General features: G+C 36.0%; 1 protein-coding gene across 2 annotated transcripts in view; it reads left to right on the top strand.

The window, feature by feature from the left end:
* LOC150093614 (uncharacterized) overlaps positions 1-23,441 on the top strand; it is a 44,046-nt gene that overhangs the window by 1,223 nt on the left and 19,382 nt on the right. Inside the window, exons 1-2 of one of the 2 annotated variants that reach the window (XM_090412958.1) lie at positions 14,769-14,980; positions 18,958-19,091. In XM_090412958.1, the coding sequence (XP_090269084.1) occupies positions 18,986-19,091 (106 nt within the window). In that variant the 5' untranslated portion in view covers positions 14,769-14,980; positions 18,958-18,985. Of the gene's footprint in view, positions 1-14,768; positions 14,981-18,957; positions 19,092-23,441 lie in introns of those variants that run through there. The other variant, XM_090412959.1, reaches the window with a different exon arrangement.

The raw sequence follows: 23,441 nt of genomic DNA, 5'->3' as shown, positions 1-23,441 counted from the left end.
CGCATTTTTCTGTATTATTTACAGAAAAATACGTTATTATTATTATTTACTTACAAATTCCAAAACGTTTTCTTACAATTATGTTGCATTTATTTCTCCTTGAAGAATGATATAAATCTAGTTTAGTAGCTAACATTACCAGTATAATATGTATAAATAGAAAATGCCATATTTCATCCAAAAAGTGTAGTTAACTTCGTATTATTACTACATGCCAGCGATGCATCTTTTAAAATTGCCTGCGTTGATTTTAATTTCAGAGACATTTATTTAAAGATCAAATATTTAGATATAACTCACTTTTCCTGTTTCTGTTATTAACTGCTATTGGTGTTCACTCACCCTCCTCCTTCTATTTTTAATGCACGATTTTACCTTCGTGAAGCATGCCTTTACGTATATCGGCTTATTTACACACTTTTGCGTTATGTGTATGTTTAATTCGGTTATTTCTTCTAGATATTCTTCTTGGCCTTATTCCAAGCAGGCATTTCTGCAATTGAACATGCTTTTACAAACGGGGGGTATAACTTGATGATTCTTTGCTTCAAACCACGAACTTTCAATACTCTATGGAGAAGTCACAATGAATATTTTTTCACTATTTTAGTGTGTGCTGTTCATTCCCATAGGTGGTGTTTACCTTATATAAATGTTCTTCGTAGAAACCGAGACTGCAACTATTTACATAATGTCTGCTATCAATCCGAACCCTCTCCTACCCTTTAAAATATTTGAATTCCTGGTTGATCGCTTTCACACTGGAACTGCAAAGCTTTTCGTAACTTTCCAAGCACATTTTACTCTCTTCATGTTAAAGTTCCGGAAGTCGCATCTTCACATTTCTGTCAACAGATAATATCACGTCCGGTTAATTTTGGGTGATGCAGGCTTTTACCAGTGTTGCGAACAGACAGGTCACTGATATGGCATCTGTTTTTCCATATATACACGTATATATCTATTTGTGTGTGTGTGTGTGTATGTGTGGAGAGAGAGAGAGAGAGAGAGTCGACTTTAGGGGGTATATCTGCTTCTTTGTCTGTCTGTCTGTATGTCTACACCCGAAAGATGGGAAAGAGATCCAGTAACTCAAGAGGTCAATCGATTAAGGCAAAGTTACCATCATATTCTTGTAACACTGGACGACACATGACCTGTGTTATATGCGTTACCTTGTTAGAAGTCTCCATCACAGGATAAACATGAATGGGTGTGTATTTAGTGAGGTGCACGACGTTCAGTTAGATCACATTATTTATCCTTTACTCCGTGATACAGAGACCTAAGGAAGGCCAAGAAAGAATGCCGCAGATCTATTCCACTGTGCAGTATTCTGACCAAGCATATATGTTTTGTCGCACCTTTGTTTTGCCATCCGCACGCAGTCACAGGAACTGGGATTCATTGTTCCATAAAATCCTTCTCTGGCCCTAGTTTTTTTTTTCCCTGTAGGACAGGTGTGATATTCTTAATACTCTACTCGGCAAGACAATATCCCACTCAGGATACATTCAAATATATTCTCTCTCTCTCTCTCTCTCTCTCTAGGTCACTATCACGTAGTCATTTTGAGCAACACTAATTGAAAGTGAATTAATCGTTCTCATATGGAACTGGAAAAGTTTTTGATCCTCCAAATAAGCAACTCACCATAAAAAAAAAACATGCAATTAGCAGGTATAATACAATGGCCTCATAGCCATTGGCCTTAATCCATCCAACCAAATCAGAGAGAACTGTTGAATGTAGCATCCTTAGTACCAAGACAATAGTTTTCGAGATAGTCTTATCGGCTAGTTTCCATTCTCATCCCCATTCCTATCGTCATATCACGCACATGGAAGCAGATGCCACATCCGGAAGGATCGATGAATTATTTATAGCTGGAACCTACCAGGTGTTATTTGTCGCTTGTTAGTAGAGATTCTATTTATTTAAAATGGCTAATATTAATAGTGATCGGATAAGTAATGCTATGGCAACTGTGTGATATGTATGTGAGCGGACACACACATACACACACACGCACACACAAAGCATGTACCACCAACCAGGATAGAGAGTGCACTGCTGTTTAAACGATAAAATCGGAAGCACATCAGCCTCTCCAGCAGAATTAAATAGGAGAAAAGGAAGGGGAGAGAGAGAAAGAGAGAGAGAGAAGATATTTATTTTTGAAGAAAGAACAACGAATAAGCAATTGGTGAGTGGCCAGCATTTCTTCAAAAATATTACGCTATTATGACACTGAAATCTTACGGTATTGTTTTAGTTTTTTATATCTTAAAATCATCCTCAAGGCAAGACATGAGTCATTCAGGAAAATGAAAGAAGTATTTGTTGTGAACAGCGTGTTCTCCGACTGGTTTTGTCTGAAGGAGAGTTTTCCTCTCTCTCTCTCTCTCTCTCTCTCTCTCTCTCTCTCTCTCTCTCTCTCTCTCTCACACACACACACACACACAACCGAAACAATAAGTAGCGAAAGCACAGGAGAAACACAGTCCAACCCTATCTCATTCACAGTGATGTGTAATCTAGACAGCCACCCCCTTATTGAATGTCCTTCGTGTTCTTATCTTCCAAACGGCGTAGATGTTTTTTTTTTTCGGAGAAATTTTTGTCTCTGTAAAGTAGCCGTGGAATTTCTAACTCTCTAGAGTATTAGAGAGTTCGAAATTTTTGCTACCCCCTCCCCTTTTAGATTTGAGGGGATAGCCAAGGAAAAACTTTTGTCACGATTACCATTCGTTTATCATTTTTATTTTAATTAGAATTTCCGTCATCAGAAATAATTTATTTCCGTGAACAATCCAATGGCAATACGATTTCATGGTTGGATAGAGGACAAATAGAAATAAAAGAAGAGAGAGAAAGGTGTGTGGGGGGGGGGGAGAGAGAGGAGAAGTTTATCTCGGACAATTAATTGAATGGCAAATGTTGGCATTAATTAGTAGAAATATAAAGGGCTAGTAAATCATTATACAGACTGTGTGTGTGTGCGTGTGTGTGTGTGTGGGTGGGTGGGTGGGTGGGTGAGAGAGAGAGAGAGAGAGAGGTTTTATATATAAGAATATATATATACAGGGTGTTCGGGATAAATTTGACAGTTTCGTAAGGAAAAAGAAAATCTTCTTTGTATCTATTAAATTTAATGAATTGACAAAAAAACATTACAGGCAGAGTTAATTACAATACTATCAACAAGATTTACTCAAAATAACCACCATTAGCATCGATCACAGCTTCAATTCTGCTTCGGAACCTCGAACAAGCTGATGCTACAGTCTCCCTGGGAAGGGCCGCAAAAACTGTTTTAATTTTATCCATTAACTGGGCTTTTGTATTACTGGAAGCGCGATTGGTGTCTTTTTCAACTGCGCCCCATACAAAATAATCCATGGGGTTAAGGTCTGGGGAGTTTGGAGGCCAAACATTTGGACTGGTGAAGTCGTAGAAATTTTCAGACAACCATTTTTGACTTTTCCCAGAGGTGTGGCAAGGGGCCGAATCCTGCTGCCATACATACGGCCTACCATTGGCTACCCTTGTTATCCAGGGCTTGACTACAGTTAGCAAGTCCACGAACAAAGCCCGAATTCCAATGCCAGGGCTCTTCAACACCTGTTCCTGCAGATTTGCGAGGAATTCTGCTGTACGAACGCAATCAGATCGTCTGCTAGGGATCTTTCTTCTTGCTACATCCTCGTAGTCACCATTGCAAGTCTCTAGTTCATGCCTGATTGTTTTTACTGTATTCAGGGAGCATTGGGCAGCAGTCGTAATATCCTTATTTTGATGGCGGGCACGAATCATCATGATACAAGTTATTCTCTTCCATGATTCAGGTGGGTTCCAGCTATCCATCCTTTCTGACATCTTGTATATGAATGAAGAAGGGTCCAAACTTTTAAATGAAGAGAAGTGTGTGTTAATACATGTAACTTACGGAAAAATATAATTAATTATAAATATGTCAAATTTATCCCGAACACCCTGTATATATATATATACAGGGTGTTCGGGATAAATTTGACATATTTATAATTAATTATATTTTTCCGTAAGTTACATGTATTAACACACACTTCTCTTCATTTAAAAGTGTGGACCCTTCTTCATTCATATACAAGATGTCAGAAAGGATGGATAGCTGGAACCCACCTGAATCATGGAAGAGAATAACTTGTATCATGATGATTCGTGCCCGCTATCAAAATAAGGATATTACGACTGCTGCCCAATGCTCCCTGAATACAGTAAAAACAATCAGGCATGAACTAGAGACTTGCAATGGTGACTACGAGGATGTAGCAAGAAGAAAGATCCCTAGCAGACGATCTGATTGCGTTCGTACAGCAGAATTCCTCGCAAATCTGCAGGAACAGGTGTTGAAGAACCCTGGCATTGGAATTCGGGCTTTGTTCGTGGAGTTGCTAACTGTAGTCAAGCCCTGGATAACAAGGGTAGCCAATGGTAGGCCGTATGTATGGCAGCAGGATTCGGCCCCTTGCCACACCTCTGGGAAAAGTCAAAAATGGTTGTCTGAAAATTTCTACGACTTCACCAGTCCAAATGTTTGGCCTCCAAACTCCCCAGACCTTAACCCCATGGATTATTTTGTATGGGGCGCAGTTGAAAAAGACACCAATCGCACTTCCAGTAATACAAAAGCCCAGTTAATGGATAAAATTAAAACAGTTTTTGCGGCCCTTCCCAGGGAGACTGTAGCATCAGCTTGTTCGAGGTTCCGAAGCAGAATTGAAGCTGTGATCGATGCTAATGGTGGTTATTTTGAGTAAATCTTGTTGATAGTATTGTAATTAACTCTGCCTGTAATGTTTTTTTGTCAATTCATTAAATTTAATAGATACAAAGAAGATTTTCTTTTTCCTTACGAAACTGTCAAATTTATCCCGAACACCCTGTATATATAGAAAACTGTACAAGGAACCAAGCTTATAAACAGCAAAAAATACCATAGCTTCAACAAATATGATATTGCAAAGGTCATTCTACATACTCGTAGTTGTGTGCAAGTCCATAGTTGTGCCCGCTTTTCTGCTCTGTGTGAATAGTAGATGGATCATAGTATGAAAGCATTTAAATAAATTAATGCTAGGATTTTTTTAGTATGCACAGAATCTAGTATGATCCCAGCAGAATCGGGAGAATTTTTGATTTTTGTTTTGTTTTTAAAGAGTGTTTTGATTTTAAAAAAATCATTTCGAACTTATTTAAATTAAGTGGATATTAAATCCCACATTGTTTTAAAACCGAATAAGAAACTCAAAGATTTTTAAGTAATCATTTCGAACTATTTAAAACTGCCATACACCCATATAAATTTCGTCACAGCTTCTATACGGGATACATGAGTATGCAGTAAGGTACACTATCCTACCAAAATCATGAGACACACTGCGCAGTTGCAGAAAATGGATGCGACCAGACATTATTTAAACTTTGTGTCCTATAAAGAGATTTTCGGTTCCTCAGATGTCATTTAGAGAGGAAAGAGTAGATGTAATTCCGGAAAATGTTTGTACATACTCTGCTTAGCAACTAACCTCTCGTGGATGGGTTCCCCATAAAAAAGACCCTAAGAAAGTGTTTGGAGATGTGTTAGACCTAAGCAATCCCATAAATATTTCCATAGCACGTACAAGAATTTCCTACCATGAATTTTTATGGAAGACCTGAAGCCCAGAAAACACTTTGCCTGGTGCACAGGACGAATGTGCAACATCCACCGGCATGGCCCAAGGCACACAGAACCTGAAGCATGACAATCGGTGCCATAGAGCGAAGGGTCACGTTGCACGCTGATAGATTCTGATCGATGGATGTGATTGAATAGTGAGATGCATTTGATCCTTTTTTTTTTCTTGTGCTGCCCCAAGAATGAAGTTTGAAGATGGGCGCGTGATAATGATGGCTGCTTAGCTCAATGCGTGACAATCAATGGATTGTCACGGAATCATTCACTGATAGGACTCCTTTGATGAAAGGTTATAATGCTACCGTGCATTTTAGTAATGTAGGTGAGTTTGCTGTTAGATAATCTGGAACCTTGCTGTGGGATTTGGGTTCAAGGATTTATTATCACTAACACGTCATTTATCACCACTTTATTACCGCGGACTCATTATTTGAGATCACTTTAACACCATTTTACATTTATCGATTCTCTTCTAGTTGCAAGGGCAGTTCTTTTATCTAGGAAACAATTTACAAAAAGTGAGATACTTTAGTATGATATTTAAATTGGAATAATAAACATAATTGAAATATTAATAACATTACCTTACGTGATGATATAATTTGCGATAATAGTGTTTAGACCAGTGGTCGATATAACATTGTTAGGGGTCGATTCGGGCTTAGGGATCGATTGGGGGTCGATAGAAAAATATAAGACATCATTGTACGGGTAATATTTAATTCGGTTAACTTGGATTACCTCCATCCTGAATGGCAACGCAATTAAGAGTGAATCGTGGGAACAGCGACATGAATAGGACCTATAAGATGGAGCAAGGTCATGAAAATAGTTACGGAGGCCAATCAAGTAGGCCAAAATGACGTATTTACCAATAAACGGATGTGTGGTTCCCGCCCGGCCGGCGCGTACATGGTTGAAGCTGGTTTCAGTCATCTTAATTCCATTTTAACAAAACAAAGAAATAAGCTAGATATAGAATTCCGTGGCGATTTAAGGCTGAAACTTACTAATTTTGAACTCAACATTTCTAATCTTGTCAAGAGTCACGAAGCACACCTTTCAAATTGACAACGCTAGTAAACTGTATATTAAGTTAATAAAAGTCTTGTTTTCATTATTTAAACGAAGGGGATATTAAATCCCACATTATTTCAAAGCCGAATAAGAAACTCAAAGAGTTTCATGCCGAATGTGGGATTTAATATCCCCTTCATTTAAATAATGTTACATCGCCGAAGTGAAGCTCATTGGCTCTTTTATTTAAGTCTTATTTTCATATATATATATATATATATATATATATATATATATATATATATATATATATATATATATATATATATATATATATATATATATATATATATATATATATATAAAAGAAAGATTGTATTATTGTTATTTTGTTATCTACATTAAATTTTATATTTTACATATTATTCATCCCTCCTATCAAATATGTAATGTTAAGAAGGACGTCAAAAACAAAAAAAAGGATCCCTTTGACGTTAAGCCAATATAATAATATATACTACATTATACATACAATAAACACTGTAACTATAAAATAAACAATTTAAAAACTCACATAAGCGTCTTTTTTGCTTGTCCTATTATAATTACGTAATAGTAAAATAGAAGGGGTCGATAAAAAGTCAAGAAACTCTTGACGGGGTCGATGGTCAAAGAAGTTTGGCGACCCCTGGTTTAGACCATTTGAAACCCATTTTGATTTAACCCCGTAATTTCGACATTTTTTCCCGATTCGTGAAAGCGTCAATTTCATAAATAAAAAAAGTATTATTTAAAATTATTTTTATTCAGGGAGAAATTCATATTTAACTTATTATTAAATAATTAATATTATTAATTAGATATATACTATCTGTTTAAAATAACTAATTTAAATTTCAATGTTTTAGATCAGAATTTAAATTGGTTATTTTAATTTCATTTCGATTTCATTCATTCCTAAATGAAATTCGAATTCATTTATGAATTCAGTTGGGTTCGTATTAGAATACCTCTTAACTCCGTGGTATTCTCCTGCAGAATATCATTGCTGTAAATTGTTCTTCATTTATAATGTCAGAAGAAATATTGTTTCGCAAGATGCGCAAGCAAACTCTAGTTATTTTGATGCTCGGGTGGAATGAATTTTATTCGTACTTTGTATTTGCAATCCTTACAAAAACGTATCGAGCCATTTTAATTTTTGTTATTTTTTTTCGAACGCCTTTTATAGGAGCACAAAGGTGAAAGCTTGCCAAAATTATTGAAATGACTCTGTTCTGGATGGATGAATTTAATAAAATGCGAAATTTAGGAGGTATGAATGCATATATGGTTCAGTTTGGTTGTTTCAATCGGATCATTTTATTGGCAAATTTTATTAAAATTCTGAATGAAAATTAATATAATTTGATATTAACAATCTCTAATAAAATATGTCGAACCATTTCAATTTTGGTTTCAATCGGAATATCTGTAATGACAAAATTAGTCAAAACGAAAGTATGTGTGTAAAGTGTGAAAGTCAGCATTTTTACGATTGTTTGCACGATTTCCTTATTTTTTTTAATTATGCATTATTAATTATCGACCATATTTTTCCTCGAATGTTTTTTAATTACGTAATAATTATTTACAAAATAGTAATCGACAACTCAGTGGTCCTAATTTTGACAAATTCAGTGAGTTCAAAGAGGTGGATTTGGTAAATTGATGGCAACAGATATTGTGAAAGAGGTGCTGACGCATGTAGATTGAAAACAATTATATCTTTGAAATAAATCTAGAGCAAACTAGGAATGTTTATTTGCTCAGACTTCGTAGTTTATCTACAACTTCTCCAAAGTAAACCTTCAGTTATCGGACGCCACCCTTTGCTTCATTTGCTTCCTCAAACCACAGCACTTGTCACCATTCTCCTTTCACAGAATTTCTTTCAACTAATATATATATACTGTATATATATATATATATATATATATATATATATATATATATATATATATATATATATATATATGATACTTTCTATAAATTACACCGACCTTTAGACATAAATATTAAGATAAGGCAGATTTTCATGAAAAATCTTTTAACGGCAGTAAGGACACCTGTTTTCTTAATATATTGCTTTAAAATTATATTTTAGGAGGTAAAGATGATATTTATTTATTTATTTTGTTATGAAATGATTATTGGCTGTACAAAAGGAAGAACGGATTACTTACTTACAGATTACTTCGGCACAGACAAGAAGCCAAGAAGTACGCAGACAACTGCAACCGTAGGTTAATTCAACAAAGTTTTGCTGATCAACTTATTCACTGTTCGTAATCCTAATCCTGTGGCTTCCTCTCTTTGAGAGGGTTGCAACGATTACTAGGAGATATGATGCAAAGTGGTTTCCCATTGCCTTCCTTGCCCTAAGTATTTATGAGTGTGTGTTCACGGGACCAGTTTGCCTGTTTTGAAGGATGAAAAACCCCACTTCTCGGGAGAAAAACTCACCGCCTCTGTATGAGACCGGTTAACTCACCTTTAGTCGAAAGAGATTATTCGCTATTAGCGTTTTATGTTTATACGTTTCAAAATGTTAAAGATCGAGTCGTTTTTACACGTGTGTTTTTATATCCTAAAATGATATAAAAACATACGGGGAGGGAGGGAGGATATCGAAAAATGTAACAATCTGTGACGGGGGGTTCAAACATATTAAAGATGACGTTTTGATTTTCTGACGCACATCAGAAAATCGAATCTTTAAAAAGAGAAGAAAACTATGAAGTTTTCAAAAAAAATTAAAAATGATTTCTGATGATGTCAAAATACAAATAGCGTCGGTGCTATATTATGTAAATAGGAGTTCAAAAACAAAAAGTTCTCTGAAAAGAATTAAAAGAACTAAATAATACAGTTCTTATTTATTTTATTATTTTTTTTTTCGAAAACACATGTCAAAGAAAAGCTTGGAATAAAGAAATCCGTGGACCAATGCGATCGATGGGTATTTCACACATTCAGTGATCAAGATGTCTGCAACTCAACCACTTCTTGCGGTGACCACTCCAAATTCTAAGGTGATTGGATCTTACAAGGAATCATATACTTACTGCAGCGGTTGTCTCAGAATAATCGGAGCTGCTTGTTCGCTAGAAATACACATCCCGGCCACTGAATTAGAAGCATTTATGCAGACGTACGTAAACGTCACTTACGCAGCGTATATGCAAAATACTTGGTCACCTGCGTCACCGAATGTTCTACGCTACTATTTAAGAATGCTGTTGCTGGTCAGTAATCGTCAGTGTTGATTACAATGGGAAAACTAAAGAAGCTCATTGTGAGCTGGCTGGAGCCACGATTGTGAAAACTGCAGAGCTCTCTCAAAAGGTGAGATATCCTCGTTGTTTAATCAATGGGAAAATAACTCAAATTGCTGGCCTAAGATGCGTCACTGTAGTTCTGGACAGTCTCTCAGGAACGAGATCGCCGTTGTCTGAGAAGGCTTGTACGAACAAACAAAACTTCCGTGCAGCAAGTGACCGAAGCGTTTAATGAATGATGTTCCCAATCCATATCTCACCGAACTATGCAAAGAAATTGAAATGGATTGATATTGGCAGTCCTATGTCTATGTCCTATACGGAAGCCACTGATTTCTGCGAAGTTTTCAATTCAATGGCCGGTATGCGTATAATTACGGTCTCCAATAGAGGCGAGTGTTACTGGGAATGAGGAATGCAGAAGACACGGGATTGACCTTGGAAGTTCAAGAACTTTAAATAGGCACATGGAATGTTCAAGGGCTACTAATTGGTATTCTTGATATCGTCAATCCCGGATTGACATCCTGGAAATTACAGAGATCAGATGGATTGGAGAAAGTCGTTTCAGAAGGCAAAATGGAAAGCCAGTCTTTTATTCAGGAAGGAGATTTCAAGTACCACGAGGCTGTAGTACCGAGGAAACGTCAGACAAGATCCCTTCTTGTTTATAAGCCGTCTTGTTTATAAGAACCGTAAATGATAGGATACTTTTTTTTAGACTTAAGGCTCATCCTAGCAATGTAGTGATCATGGTGCTTTTTGCACGCTGCACAGATAGGCCTGAAAAGCTACAGACTGTTTCGGACTGCTATTCTATATTCATGCTACGAGATTTCGATGCAAAAGAGGGAAAGAATATAACGGTTATGCCTGAGTACGGCAGGTTTCGTATGGAGGAAATTAATAAACCATGGCAAAAGACTTGAAATTTCCCATACTAACAGATTAGTTATTTACGAATATTTGTTTCCAGAAGCACCTGAGGCACCTATACTTGGACATCAAACACCGATAGGTCAAGGCACCAGACTGATTACTACATCCTGATGCTCCGACGGTGGAAAACAAGCCCCATCGATGTGTATCGTTATCCCGTAGCAGACTGTAGCACTGATCATCAAATAGTAAGAGCCAAATTAAAAATAAACTCGTTTTCGACTCCTTGCAATCCCATGAACATACGTTCTCCATTCCGATCTGTCCCTGACCATGTCTTTCAGAACCTCCAAGCGCACTCCAGTTGCTTCTTTAACTCCATCCACCCATCTAATTCTTGGTCTTCCTCTTCTCTTGCTTCCATCAACGTTAGCAAGCATCGTCATCTTCTCCAGACTGTCATTTGCTCGCATAATATGCCCGAAGTATGACAATGTTTGCTTGATGATCATAGCTTCGAGGGAGCAATCTGGCTTTATTGGTTTCCTTTGCAGTCCATGGTATTCTTAGTGTCTCCAAATCCATAATTCAAATGCATCTATCTTCCTTCTATCACTCTTTCTCAGGTTCCAACTTTCACATCCATACAGTACCACAGGGAATACCATTGCTTTCACGATTCTTATTTTTGTTGCGAGACTAATATCTTCATCTTTAAAGATCGTGTTTAGATTTGTCATTGTTTTCTTTCCGAGTAATAATCTTCTAACTTCTAAGTACAATAACCATTTTTATCAATTCGGGATCCTAGGAGCACAAAATTGTTAACTGCTTCCATTTTCTCCTAATCTACTTCAAAATCATTAAGTTCACATGTTGCCATAACTTTTGTCTTTTTGATGTTAAGTTTAAGACCATATTTAGCACTTTCTTCTTTAACTTTTATAATAACTTCCTCTAAATCTTCTTTGCATTCTACTAGTAAGATGGCATCATCTGCATATCTCAAATTATTAATAATATTTTTCTACCAATTTTAATTCCAACTGAAGACTCCTCCAGCCCTCCTATTCTTAAAATGTATTCGCTGTACAAGTTAAACAGGTTCGGAGGAAAAAAACATCCTTTTCGAACCCCTTTACCTATTGTGAATACTCAGTTTCTCCAATGTCTTTTCGGACAGTAGCTTCTTGTTCATAATAAAGATTCCTCAGAAGGATAATGAAATGTTCTGAGACTCCCATTGTTCTTAACCCATTCCACAGTTTCACATGATCTACACAGTCAAAAGCCTTACTACAGTCAAGGAAACAAAGGTAGACATTCTTTTGATATTCCTGTGCTCCTTCTATTATCCATCTGACATTGGCAATCTGATCTCTTGTTTTCCTCTGCCTTTTCGAAATCCTGCCTGTTCATCTTGCATTTCGATCTTCATGAATGGTTCCAGTCTTTTCTGAATGATCTTAAATAAGACTTTACTTGCATGAGAAATCAGTGCTATTGTTCTGTATTTTTCGCACTCTCTTGCATCGCCTTTCTCCAATAAATGTATATAAACTGATTTTTTCCATTTCCTAGGCCATGTAGTTGTGATCCAAATTTGCTGACATAGAGCTGTTAAAATTTTAACTGACTCTTCTCCCAGGGCTTCGAGCAGCTCAATGGGTATTCCATCTCCTCCTGGTGCTTTCTTACTGGATATCTGTTGCAGTGGCCACCTCACTTCACTCTCCACTGGTACTGGCTCCTGTGTATAATCCTGCTCTTCAAATTTCTCAGTAATTTTGGAGTTCTTTCTGTAAAGGGCTTCTGTATACTCTTTCCCTCTTTCTTTAATATCTGCAGCTTCTGTAAGATATCTTTGTGTTTACTTTTCAATTTGTAACCTTGGCACTAAACTTCCCTGTTAGTTCCCTGATCTTTTTGAAAAGTTCTCTTGTTTTTCCTGTTTCTTGTTTTGGTCTTCTATTTGTTAGCATTCCTGGTTAAAGTATTTTTCCTTGTCTCTTCTGGCTTGTCGTTGAAACTCTGCATTCAAATGCCGTACTTCCTGCAAATTTCCTGTGGCCTTCATTTTCCTCCTTTCCTGAGCAATTTTGATGGCATCTTCTGACAGCCATTTGGACTTCTTCTTACAAATTGTTGGAATATTCTTCTTTGCTTATCTTTAATCTCTTCCCATAGTTCATCTGGTTTTCTTTCACACAAATCGAGTGTGCTGAATCTGTTCTGTATGCTAATATTGTATTCAGCTGGTATGTTTCCAAGCTCATATCTGATCGACATTTGTGTTGTTTTCAGTTTCCGTAATTTCATATGTATCGTAGTCATTAATAACTCATGGTCTGTTCCACAGTCTGCACTTGGAAAAGTCTTGACAGACTGAATTACACTTCTCCCTCTTCTTTGTCCAAGTATATAGTCAATTTGATTTCTGTACTGTCCATCAGGTGATATCATGTGTACAATCTTCTTTTGTGCTGTTTAAGGCAAGTGTTAGACAAACAAAGAATTCTCTGCACAAAACTCAACTAGTCTCTTCCCTGCAGTGTTACGAATACCTAAACCAAAACCACCTGTTATTCCTTGTTCCTCAGTCTCTCCCACTTTTGCATTCCAATCTCCAATAAGTAGCCATAAATCTCGCTTTGGTGTTGCATCTATCACTTCTTGTAACTTGTCATAAAATTCTTCAATGTCTTCTTCTGATGTGTGTATATATATATATATATATATATATATATGTGTGTGTGTGTGTGTGTGTGTGTGTGTGTGTGTGTGCGTGCGTGTTAAAGATATCAAGCTATATATATATATATATATCAGTGGCGGCTCGTGGCTTGAAATCGTGGGGGTGCTGCAGCTTTCGAAATATACATATTTTATCCAAACAGTGTATACGTGTTTGGATAAAATATAAAAATTATGGTAAAAATTTAAAAAAAAATTAAACATGAAAAAATATTGTTTATTATCGATAAAATTATACAGTTTGGTAGAATTCAAAATTACTTAAAAATTACTATCACAAATGTTATGTCTTTAATTGTAATGTTCAAATATTTAAAGAGACAGAATAAGCACGATAAGCACTATGAATACTCTACTACTGGCGCAAACTGCATATAAACAACAGTGGAACTAAGCGACGGACAGTGCCACATTACACTAATAGCTCGTATCTCACTATGACGTGCATATGCTTGAGCGCGTAGCGATATGACACTGTGATAAACACAGCGCTGCTAGCCTCCTAAGCGCTACAAGATGGATTTTTATTATTTTTATACAAAATAAGAGAATTGTTTAGGATTGTTGAGGATAAAATTAAATATTACAAACAAATATAAATAAATTAATACTTATATTTATATATCAAGAAAAATTGGGGGTGCTGCAGTTCCGCAGTGCCTCTATATATATATATATGTGTGTGTGTGTGTGTGTGTGTCAGTTTCTTGAATAGAATGTAAGGTCTTTACAGGTACAGTCACAAGATCCGCATCGCCCTCGGTCTGAGTTAACGATGTTGATGGCATTAGTATTTTAAAGTTGTTGACAATACTACCATATAATTAAAACGCAGAAATAAAATTATACTAATAATTTTAAAGTCTACATGAGCTATAAATCTAAAAGTATAAATTTAGAACGTGAACTATTTCACTTTCCCCAAACGTTTTGAATTATGCGACCCTGAAACATTTTTCTTTTTGGAATCCATTCAGCTAACGGATCTATGCAACTGATACTGCGTCTTCTATAAACTACTAGCGTTCCGATAAGCTGTGACTGTAAACACTCCTATTCTCTGATAAAAGGCACTGCGTGTTACACAACAAAATAGTTATTCTGGGATCTCAGAATCTAGAATTTCTGAAGAAAAATATATTAGTCGTTGAGGTGATTTAAATTTATTTCAGACTAAGCTTAAATATGGATTTAGTAGCGCAAGGACAAGAAAATTATGGTGCGTGCAGGTTAGCAACTTTAAGTGAAGGAAATAAAGACGTATGTCTACTATGAGATTGTGAAGTGGGTAAGAAATACAGATTTCTTCCTTTTTTTCAAATCCACTTTAATGAAATGCTTCATAACACTTACCCTGCTCTAGCCTTTTATTTATTATTATTTTCATTTATTTATTATTATTATTATGATTATTAGCTGTTACTTTAAGAAGCAAATTTTTAGAGAAAGGTCCACGGTAAGATCACGTGAATAGGATACATGCCAATCGCCTATTATAGTTAGATAGAGTACGTTGTATCCAATTATAGTAATTGTCTTAGCATATTTGCACGCAAGTTAATCAGCTGACTTTCGCTGTGTGTGTGCCCATGAAAGCAGCTTCGGCAACGCTAAGCTATCTGTGATATCTGACTCTTGTGCTGATAGAGTTGTCTCCAAGGTTAGTACCTGATTCGACTTATTATCTTCCTTACAGTAGTTGGGCTTCACATCAATTGTTTCTTCCATACATGCGCACGCGTCAATAAATTACGAAATGCTATTTTCAGATTTTTCGTTTCCCCTCACCTTTCCCTATAGAAATAATAATCACATAAAAATAAATTTTCCTGCAAAAATTATGTAAATATCGAATTTTTTTCATACGTTTCATAAAAGCGGAATAATATTGTTTTAATATAATATATTGGTTTCGTAATATAAAATTAAATATTTATTTAGTAATGAAATTACTAGTAATTATGATTAATAAAATAATAATATACTGTTATAGTTTATAATTGTACTAATAATACATTTTATTTCAGAATTTAAACTGTGAAACAAAATAAAATTAATAAAATTCATGCAGTAAGCAATAATCCTTTATTTCGTATAATTGCTTGTTTATGCCTCAGTGATCTCTTCACAGAACGTTCAAATAGCATTCGATAAACACAATATTCTGACATGGCGACAGCGGGCCCATCTTGCAGCTCATAATATTATCAGCAAATTTTCTGGTGATGCCATTCCATATTTTCATGTTCGTTGCGAACAATATTTGCTACAATTTGTTTACCTCTTCTTGTGGAAATGCAGGTGGGATTAATTTTAAAAAAATGTATTCGGATTAAAGCACTATAAATGCATTATGTTTTCTAAATTTCAACACGCGTTGTCAGCTGTATGCAAGTAGGTATTTCTGTGTTTGTTGTTTATTGTTATATATTTTTCCTTTCAAATACAAGTCCCACTTTCTCTCTCTTTCTCTTGGTACTATGCACGCTCTTTTAGCGTGAAATATCGACTTGCTAATGTGCAAATTGACACTCGGTTTGGTGATGATGTGAAAATTCTATAAAGTACTTTAGTCAGTGCTGTCAGGACTTAAACTTCATCTAGGAAGAATAAAGCAATATTCAACTGTACATTTTTTTTTTAATCATACATTAGATTAGGCACTACTCCAGTTCTGATTCCTGAGTACAAACACTCTATTAGAGAATAAAAATGAGAAAATATATTCTGAATGGTGAGAGAAACGTTTCTGTTTTTTTTGGTTAACACATTCTTAGGAGATACCCTCCCTCAGGAATGTGTTATGTGTTACACCCCCCCCCCAAGGGTGTTACCTAATTTACTAACGTGCTCTACCAAAAATTACACATGCCCAAAATAAATACAGGAGGAAGTAAGGTGTGTTTTTCTCCTTTCAAAGAATAGGATTTTTTTTTTCTTTTACATAAGCGAAGCCTATTCTGTTATGCAAAATAAAAAAAGAAAGTTCGTTAAATTTTGAGTCTATTTGGCTTAGCGTGAATCTCGTATGACATATCTTTCACGTGGAAGGGAGAGTTTATGATAAATACGTTTAGCGTGCTTAGAATTAAAAAGTTGTCTGAGACGCAGGAATTTGGGGATAACGTTGTTGTCTCAACATCTTTTGAAGAAAGTTAGGTGATTTAAAAACTTAGCCCTTTTACAAGTTCCCTCTGTTTTGTAATCTCATCGATTCTGTTCATATTTGAAATTGTTCTAATTCTTGACCACCGAGATTAATGAATAACTAACTCTTATTTAGACGTATCTGTCAAGTGTTAATAAACTAATTGGGTTTGGTAAATCCCGTTCTATTTTATAGCCGGGTCCGAAATTAAACTATTTAATCACCAACTAGTTTCGCCGGCTATTGCTGTCGGCTTCTTCAGGGTACAAATAAGGTAGGCAAAGTAAGTTACTAGCTAGACGTTAAATGACAATTCTAAATTCAATAACAAAATAGTACTGAGCGTGAAAAGTTTTTATATTAAAAACTCTCAACATTTTATTGAAAAATTAAAAAACGTCTCTATTGTTAAATTTTGTTATAAATCCAGTTCACGCAGTGGATGTTACTCATATCTTCCAGCCATTTGTGCTGAGTGAGTGATATTCTGTGTATTATTTTATATTTTTCTTTTTCACACACACACACACACACAATAATGAGGATGGCGCAACATTGTCTTTCGGTTGGAAAAGACCTGGGTTCGAATTCTCTAGAATCACAATTAGCCTATCTGAACTGAACTGAGTTGTTTTCATAAACCGCCATATTGCAGGCAACGCAAATTGCTATAGATTAGAGAGGTGTTCATCCGACGATTCGCTAATGTTTTCATCTATTCATATGAACACTTGTTCATATAAAGCTAAACAATCAAGGACATGACCACATGCATAAATTCAAACACATACGAACAGGAATTCTGTGTAGCTCTCAGACACTGGCACATGAGAGATAACCATGCACATCGACGTAATTGTTTTTTTTTTTTCACTTCTGTATTACTTCTAATTTTCTTCCGCATACAAATGCGAGCAAATGTGAACTTGTTTATTAGTAAAAAGCTCGAGCAAATGTAAAACTAAAAATCACATTAGAAAATTGTTCAATACTTATTGCGAATCCACCGATTCGCAATAAGAACTCCAATTTCACTCTTGGAACTCCAGTTTTCAAAAAAAAAAAAAAAAAAAAACGTGAAATAATAGTAAAAAAAAGTTATCTAATTAATTTTCTTTAACTAAATTCGAGAATATGTTAATATTTATAACCAAAGACAAATGTAAATAAGAGACATTTTATTAATAATAGAAACGGAAATCACTTATGTAGAAATATCTTTTAATAACTCTATCATTATAAGGGGGTAGAGTTATTAAATAGTTAAAGAATTATTAAAGTAGTTAAAACAATATAATAACAATTCCAAAATAAACGCCTGTTAGGTTATATGATGTTATAATTATGATGTTATGTTAACTTCCCAATTTCGGATAGGGATGACGCGATCTCCGATGACGTTTCTCAAATAATCCATTTTCTATGCTCGAAAAGGTGGTTCACACTGGTCTACGCTGTCAATATAAATTCGGTGTTCATTTCTTGGGGCACTCGACAAGTATAACTGATCCAAACCACACAGAAACTGAAGTTGTGGAGGTCAATACGTAATGTCCTTACACAAATCCCTACGTACAGTTGTCAATGGACTGAACTCCCCCGGTTGAGAGAACCCACTAATGTACGCAAGCCTGTCATCCAGGATTCTGGATGACAGGATGTCATCAGTGATCTCAGTATGGAAAAAATTGCGTTATCACCCTCACATTATATATTCAAATATTTTTTAATTATGAATAACAAATATGGTTAGTCTTATTTCAAACGCATTCATTTAAAGACATTAAATTTTGTTATTTGTGTATCTTTATATAAAATCTCTCTCCTAAAAGTGTTACTACATCTCGAAAATAGTCGAAATGCTGATTCAAGTAAGGTAAGCTGAAACACATAAGGTAAACTCTTTCTATATTCTATATGTTCTTCTATTAAATACCAATTTAACAAAAATAGCACTGGATGACACCAACTAGTTTATAATTTTATGTGATATATATATAACATTAAAATATAATATATATATCACTATAATATATATAGTTTGTGCACTTCAGATTTGAAAATACTGCAGGCTATATCTTCATGAAATTCTAAAATTATCGATATATATATTTTAGATAGCCTTGCGATATGTAAGCATAGCCGATGGATGAAACGTGGAAGTGGCTCGCGCTCTTTACCGCCACAGTTATTTCTACATGGGGAGATTATCTCACCAAACTACTGTATCATCTATTTCCGTTCAAACACAGTAAGTAAATCTATTTGCAATGTAAATAAAATAAATAATATATATATATATATATATATATATATATATATATATATATATATATACATGGAGAGGTTTTATACTATGTCAGAATAAAACGAGAACTCTGACTCAGTTCGTAGACCGTAGATAATCTCTCTCTCTCTCTCTCTCTGTGTGTGTGAGTGGGACATATATATGTTACTGATTATGTCCAAGTAGCTTTTTTTTTATATTGTTGTTGTTATTGGTCACATGTATTTACTGCTAGAATTGGGTGCCAAACTCTATCGCTGATAAGCATAATAGTGTATTATGCTTATCAATTACCTGTATTCTTCGAACCGGGTTTGTTTGCTTTGCGGACAATATCCAGAAGGGAAACCCTCCATCTCCATATAAATTCAGACCACTCGCCTCCGGTTGAAAACCCTTATAAATATCCCACTCATCTACTAACCTTTATCTTGAAAAACAAGTCTTTCAAGGTAAAGGACAGTAATCGTAGAACCAACTGTCCTACTACGAAAGCTATACTATATAATGCTCTCGTTGATGACAAAGGGGGGGGGGGTGATTGGGTGGAGATTGTGGTTTAGGACAATGGCATAGTTACAAAGAAAGGAGCTTAAAAATATTCTACGCAACAGAATAAGTTTTCGTTGGGTTTTCAATTTTTTTATACATTTGTTTCTTTTCTAATACTATACATGAACACTTGGATTTGTAAAGGAGCAATAATAAGTCCAGGCTAATCTACGAACAGAAATTAGTAAATTATTATTCCTAAACAGATACAATGATACTAATAAAGAAATTGAAGGTATATGGATACAATAAAATAATAAACAATATAAGAGAAACTGTCATACATTTAACACTTTTACTTTTCTTTTGTTTTCCTTCCGGTTGCTGAGTTAGTCGGTCTGTGAAGTAGTTAAACACGTTTTATAGCACATACAGTTGTGAGGATTTTAATCCCCAACGCAGAAAATTGACCTTAGATTCAGATGACACTACGTGTTATGGTTTAGGAATATGAGATGACGACAGGTGGCGTCAGATATAACCCTGGCGCCTTCAAAATCATCCGTAGCCATAAGCTCCGTTATCACCGGAAGCTAAGGTAAAACTCTCATTTGCCAGTTTCCAGAGGAATCAAAAGCCTAGTTACTTGGGTGAATAAAATGAGTTAGTAAACAAAAAATTATTTTTTGTTTCATTTATTTATTTTTTACTCATAAAAAAAATGGGAAGATGAAGAATTAAAGTGTAGACTGTTATTACCAGGATAAATTTGTAGCTTTTATGAGTATGTTGTATTATGTATTCATCATATGTTGTATTCATTCAATTATTAATCATTCTATTGTCAAATCAATGAGGTATAATAAACTAAATAAAGAATTATTATAATTTGTTAGCATCCTATTAGTATTATTATATTAGAAAATTACAATAATGGTTTTATAATTAGTAATACTTAGTTAAAGAATACTTTTATGATTAAATTAGCAAAATAGCCGATGATGCCGACGAGGTCGGCATCATCGGCTATTGGATAAGGGTGTTGCATATACAGTGGTATATTTAGATTTTGCAAAGGCGTTTGATAAATTGCCACATAACAAGCTGGTAATTAAATTGGAATGGATGGGGCTGAACAGTAGATTGTTTCGCTGGATTGGAGATTGGCTGTCTGATAGGTATCAGCGAGTTGTCTATTATGGAGGAGCGATATCCCAGTAGAGGAAAGTTACTAGTGGTGTACCTCAAGGGTCTGTTTTGGGTCCATTGCTGTTTAATTTGTATGTAAATGATATCTGGAGATGTTTAAATGGTGATGTGCAGTTGTTTGCAGATGATGTAAAGTTGGGGAGAGCTATCAGGAGTAGTGTGGATGCCGTAGCTTTGCAAGAGACTCGAATACACTGGTTGAATGGGTAAATAAATGGGGATGTCAATTCAATGTTTCAAAGTGTAAGGTTTTGAAATTTGGGAAGCAGAGATGGGATGTAAAGTACACAATCGGTGCGAATATCTTGGAAGAGATAGAGGAAATGAGAGATCTGGGAGTGATTGTAGACAAGGACCTAAAATTTCGGGGACATGTTACTAAAATAGTGAAGAACAACACAGCGGATAACGGGAATGATGCGGGGGACATTGACTTGTGGAAGTAAGGATGTTATTGTTCCTTTGGAAAAAGTTCCGAGGCGATTGACTAATGTAGTTTCTGGTCTCTGGAATGTAGAGTATGAAGACAGATTGACAAAATGCAATTTGCAGAAATTGGTGGATAGAAGGAGGAGGGGGGATATGACTGAGACATATAAGCTGTTAAGAAGTTATTACCAGATTAATGTCGGGGAGGCTTTGCACAGAATGGGTGAGGATAGTAAGAGAACAAGCGGTCATTCCTGGAAGCTGTATAAGGAGGGTGTGAGCAAGGGAGTGAGGAGCAGGTTTTTTTGCATGGAGAGTGGTGAGTGATTGGAATGCTTTGCCCGAGAGTATAATGTGTGCAGAGACAGTGAATATATTTAAGACACAGTATGATAAACTGTGTGTATAACAGTGGACCTCCCACGATGAGTCTTTAACTCCATGGAGGTTTTTATAATAATAATAAAGTCCTTAACTCAGTTATTTTATGTCTTTATTTAATAAACGCAGTTTCAGAACCCAAACGGTTCTTGATGCTTATATCCAAACATAGCCTCGTAGTCCTTCCGCATTTACAGTTCATAACTATAAAAAAATGCAGAAGTCCAACCGGTGAAAAGTTTGATAGCCAAAAACTCAATTAATAGACCACATTTGTTTATATGAAATAAGAACAAAAATACAAAATTTCTGTATGCTTATGGGTAATTGCAAAAAATGCCATCAAATTGCATCACTAATTAATTTCCAGAGCATTAGTGAGATCGATCAGCCTGCCTCGCACTCAGCATCCCAATTTATTCCACAAGTGTTCGATGGGGCTGAGATCAGAACTCTATGCAGACCAACTAAATTCTTTAACACCGAATCTAATCAAACCATTCCTTTGTGAATGGGGGAATTGTCGCGATGATATAGGAAGGGTCGTCACCGAACTACTGCCATAAGTTTGAAAGCATAATTGTCTAGAATGTCATTATAGATCGAAGCTTTAAGATTCACTGTCACTGGAACTAGGGAGCCCAGACCGAACACAGCCTCAGACTACGATGCCTCCCCCACCAAATTTCATAGTTGGCACAACAACTCATTCAGACAAGTAGCGTTCCCCTGGCATTCGTCAAACCCAGACTCATCCTTCGGACTGCTTGGTGAAGCGTGAGTCATCGCGCCAGAGAATACATTTCCAATGCTTACTCCAGAATCCAGTGGCAGCAGGCTTTACACCCCTCCACCCAACACTTGGTGTTGCTGTTAGGTGTGTAACAGCGCGGCCAAAGAAACTCATGTTCTCCAGATCCCGACGAATAGTCACTTGCAGAGTCATTTTCGAACTCGGTAATGAGTGTTTCAACAGATGACATGCGATTTTATTGTCTTACACGCTTCAGCACTCGATGGTCCAGGTCTGTGATTTCATGTGGCCTACCAAGTCGACCGTGCCGTTGCTTCTCCGAGGCTTTTTCACTTCATAATGACATCACAGTTCATCAGAGAAGTTGCAGCAGGATAGAAATTTCCCAAACCGAGTTGTTGCAATGATGGTATCCATTAATAGTGCGATGTCCAAAGGCACTGAGCTCTTCTGTATGAACAATTTTACTGTGATGTGTCTATGAGAATTGCATGACCATGTGCTTCCTTTTACGTATACCTATGTCAGTCATGACTTTGGTGTGTATATAAGATACCCACTACTACAAAGGGGGTGTTGGTATATTTTTGATCAGATAGTGTATAAACGTTTTTCTTCTGCATGTGAGTGCTATGGAAGCAAACGCCCTTTCTTCAGGATTACAAGCATCTCTCTCTCTCTCTCACACACACACACAGCATAACAGCACAGAACACTACTGTTGTATTGTTGGTATTATTATGTGACACCTCTATGGAGTGCAAGACCACTCTATACCGCAATCCACCGTCCAGCACTACACAATCCAATGCAACTCTGCACAGTCCACGTCTTCACTACGTCATGTACAACTCACTACATTTGTCTTTTTTGAGAGGTAAACAACAAAATAACACCGAGTTTCAAGGAGGAAAATCCTTCTACCACAGTATGAGCAGGGCCGTACTTATATTTTCCCCCAGGCGGGCGAGGTCCGAAGCGCAAGAGTGCTCAGGGCTCCTAAATGTCTGGGGACCCTTAAATGGGCCCTAATTTTTCGGGGAGCTCAG

Source organism: Typopeltis vanoorti, chromosome 23 (genome assembly GCF_054136105.1).
Source record: "Typopeltis vanoorti isolate ZY-2024b chromosome 23, IOZ_Tvanoo_1.0, whole genome shotgun sequence".
Lineage (NCBI taxonomy): Eukaryota > Metazoa > Arthropoda > Arachnida > Uropygi > Thelyphonidae > Typopeltis > Typopeltis vanoorti.
Note: the sequence above shows the minus strand (reverse complement) of the source record. Positions and strands in the feature narration are given on the sequence as shown.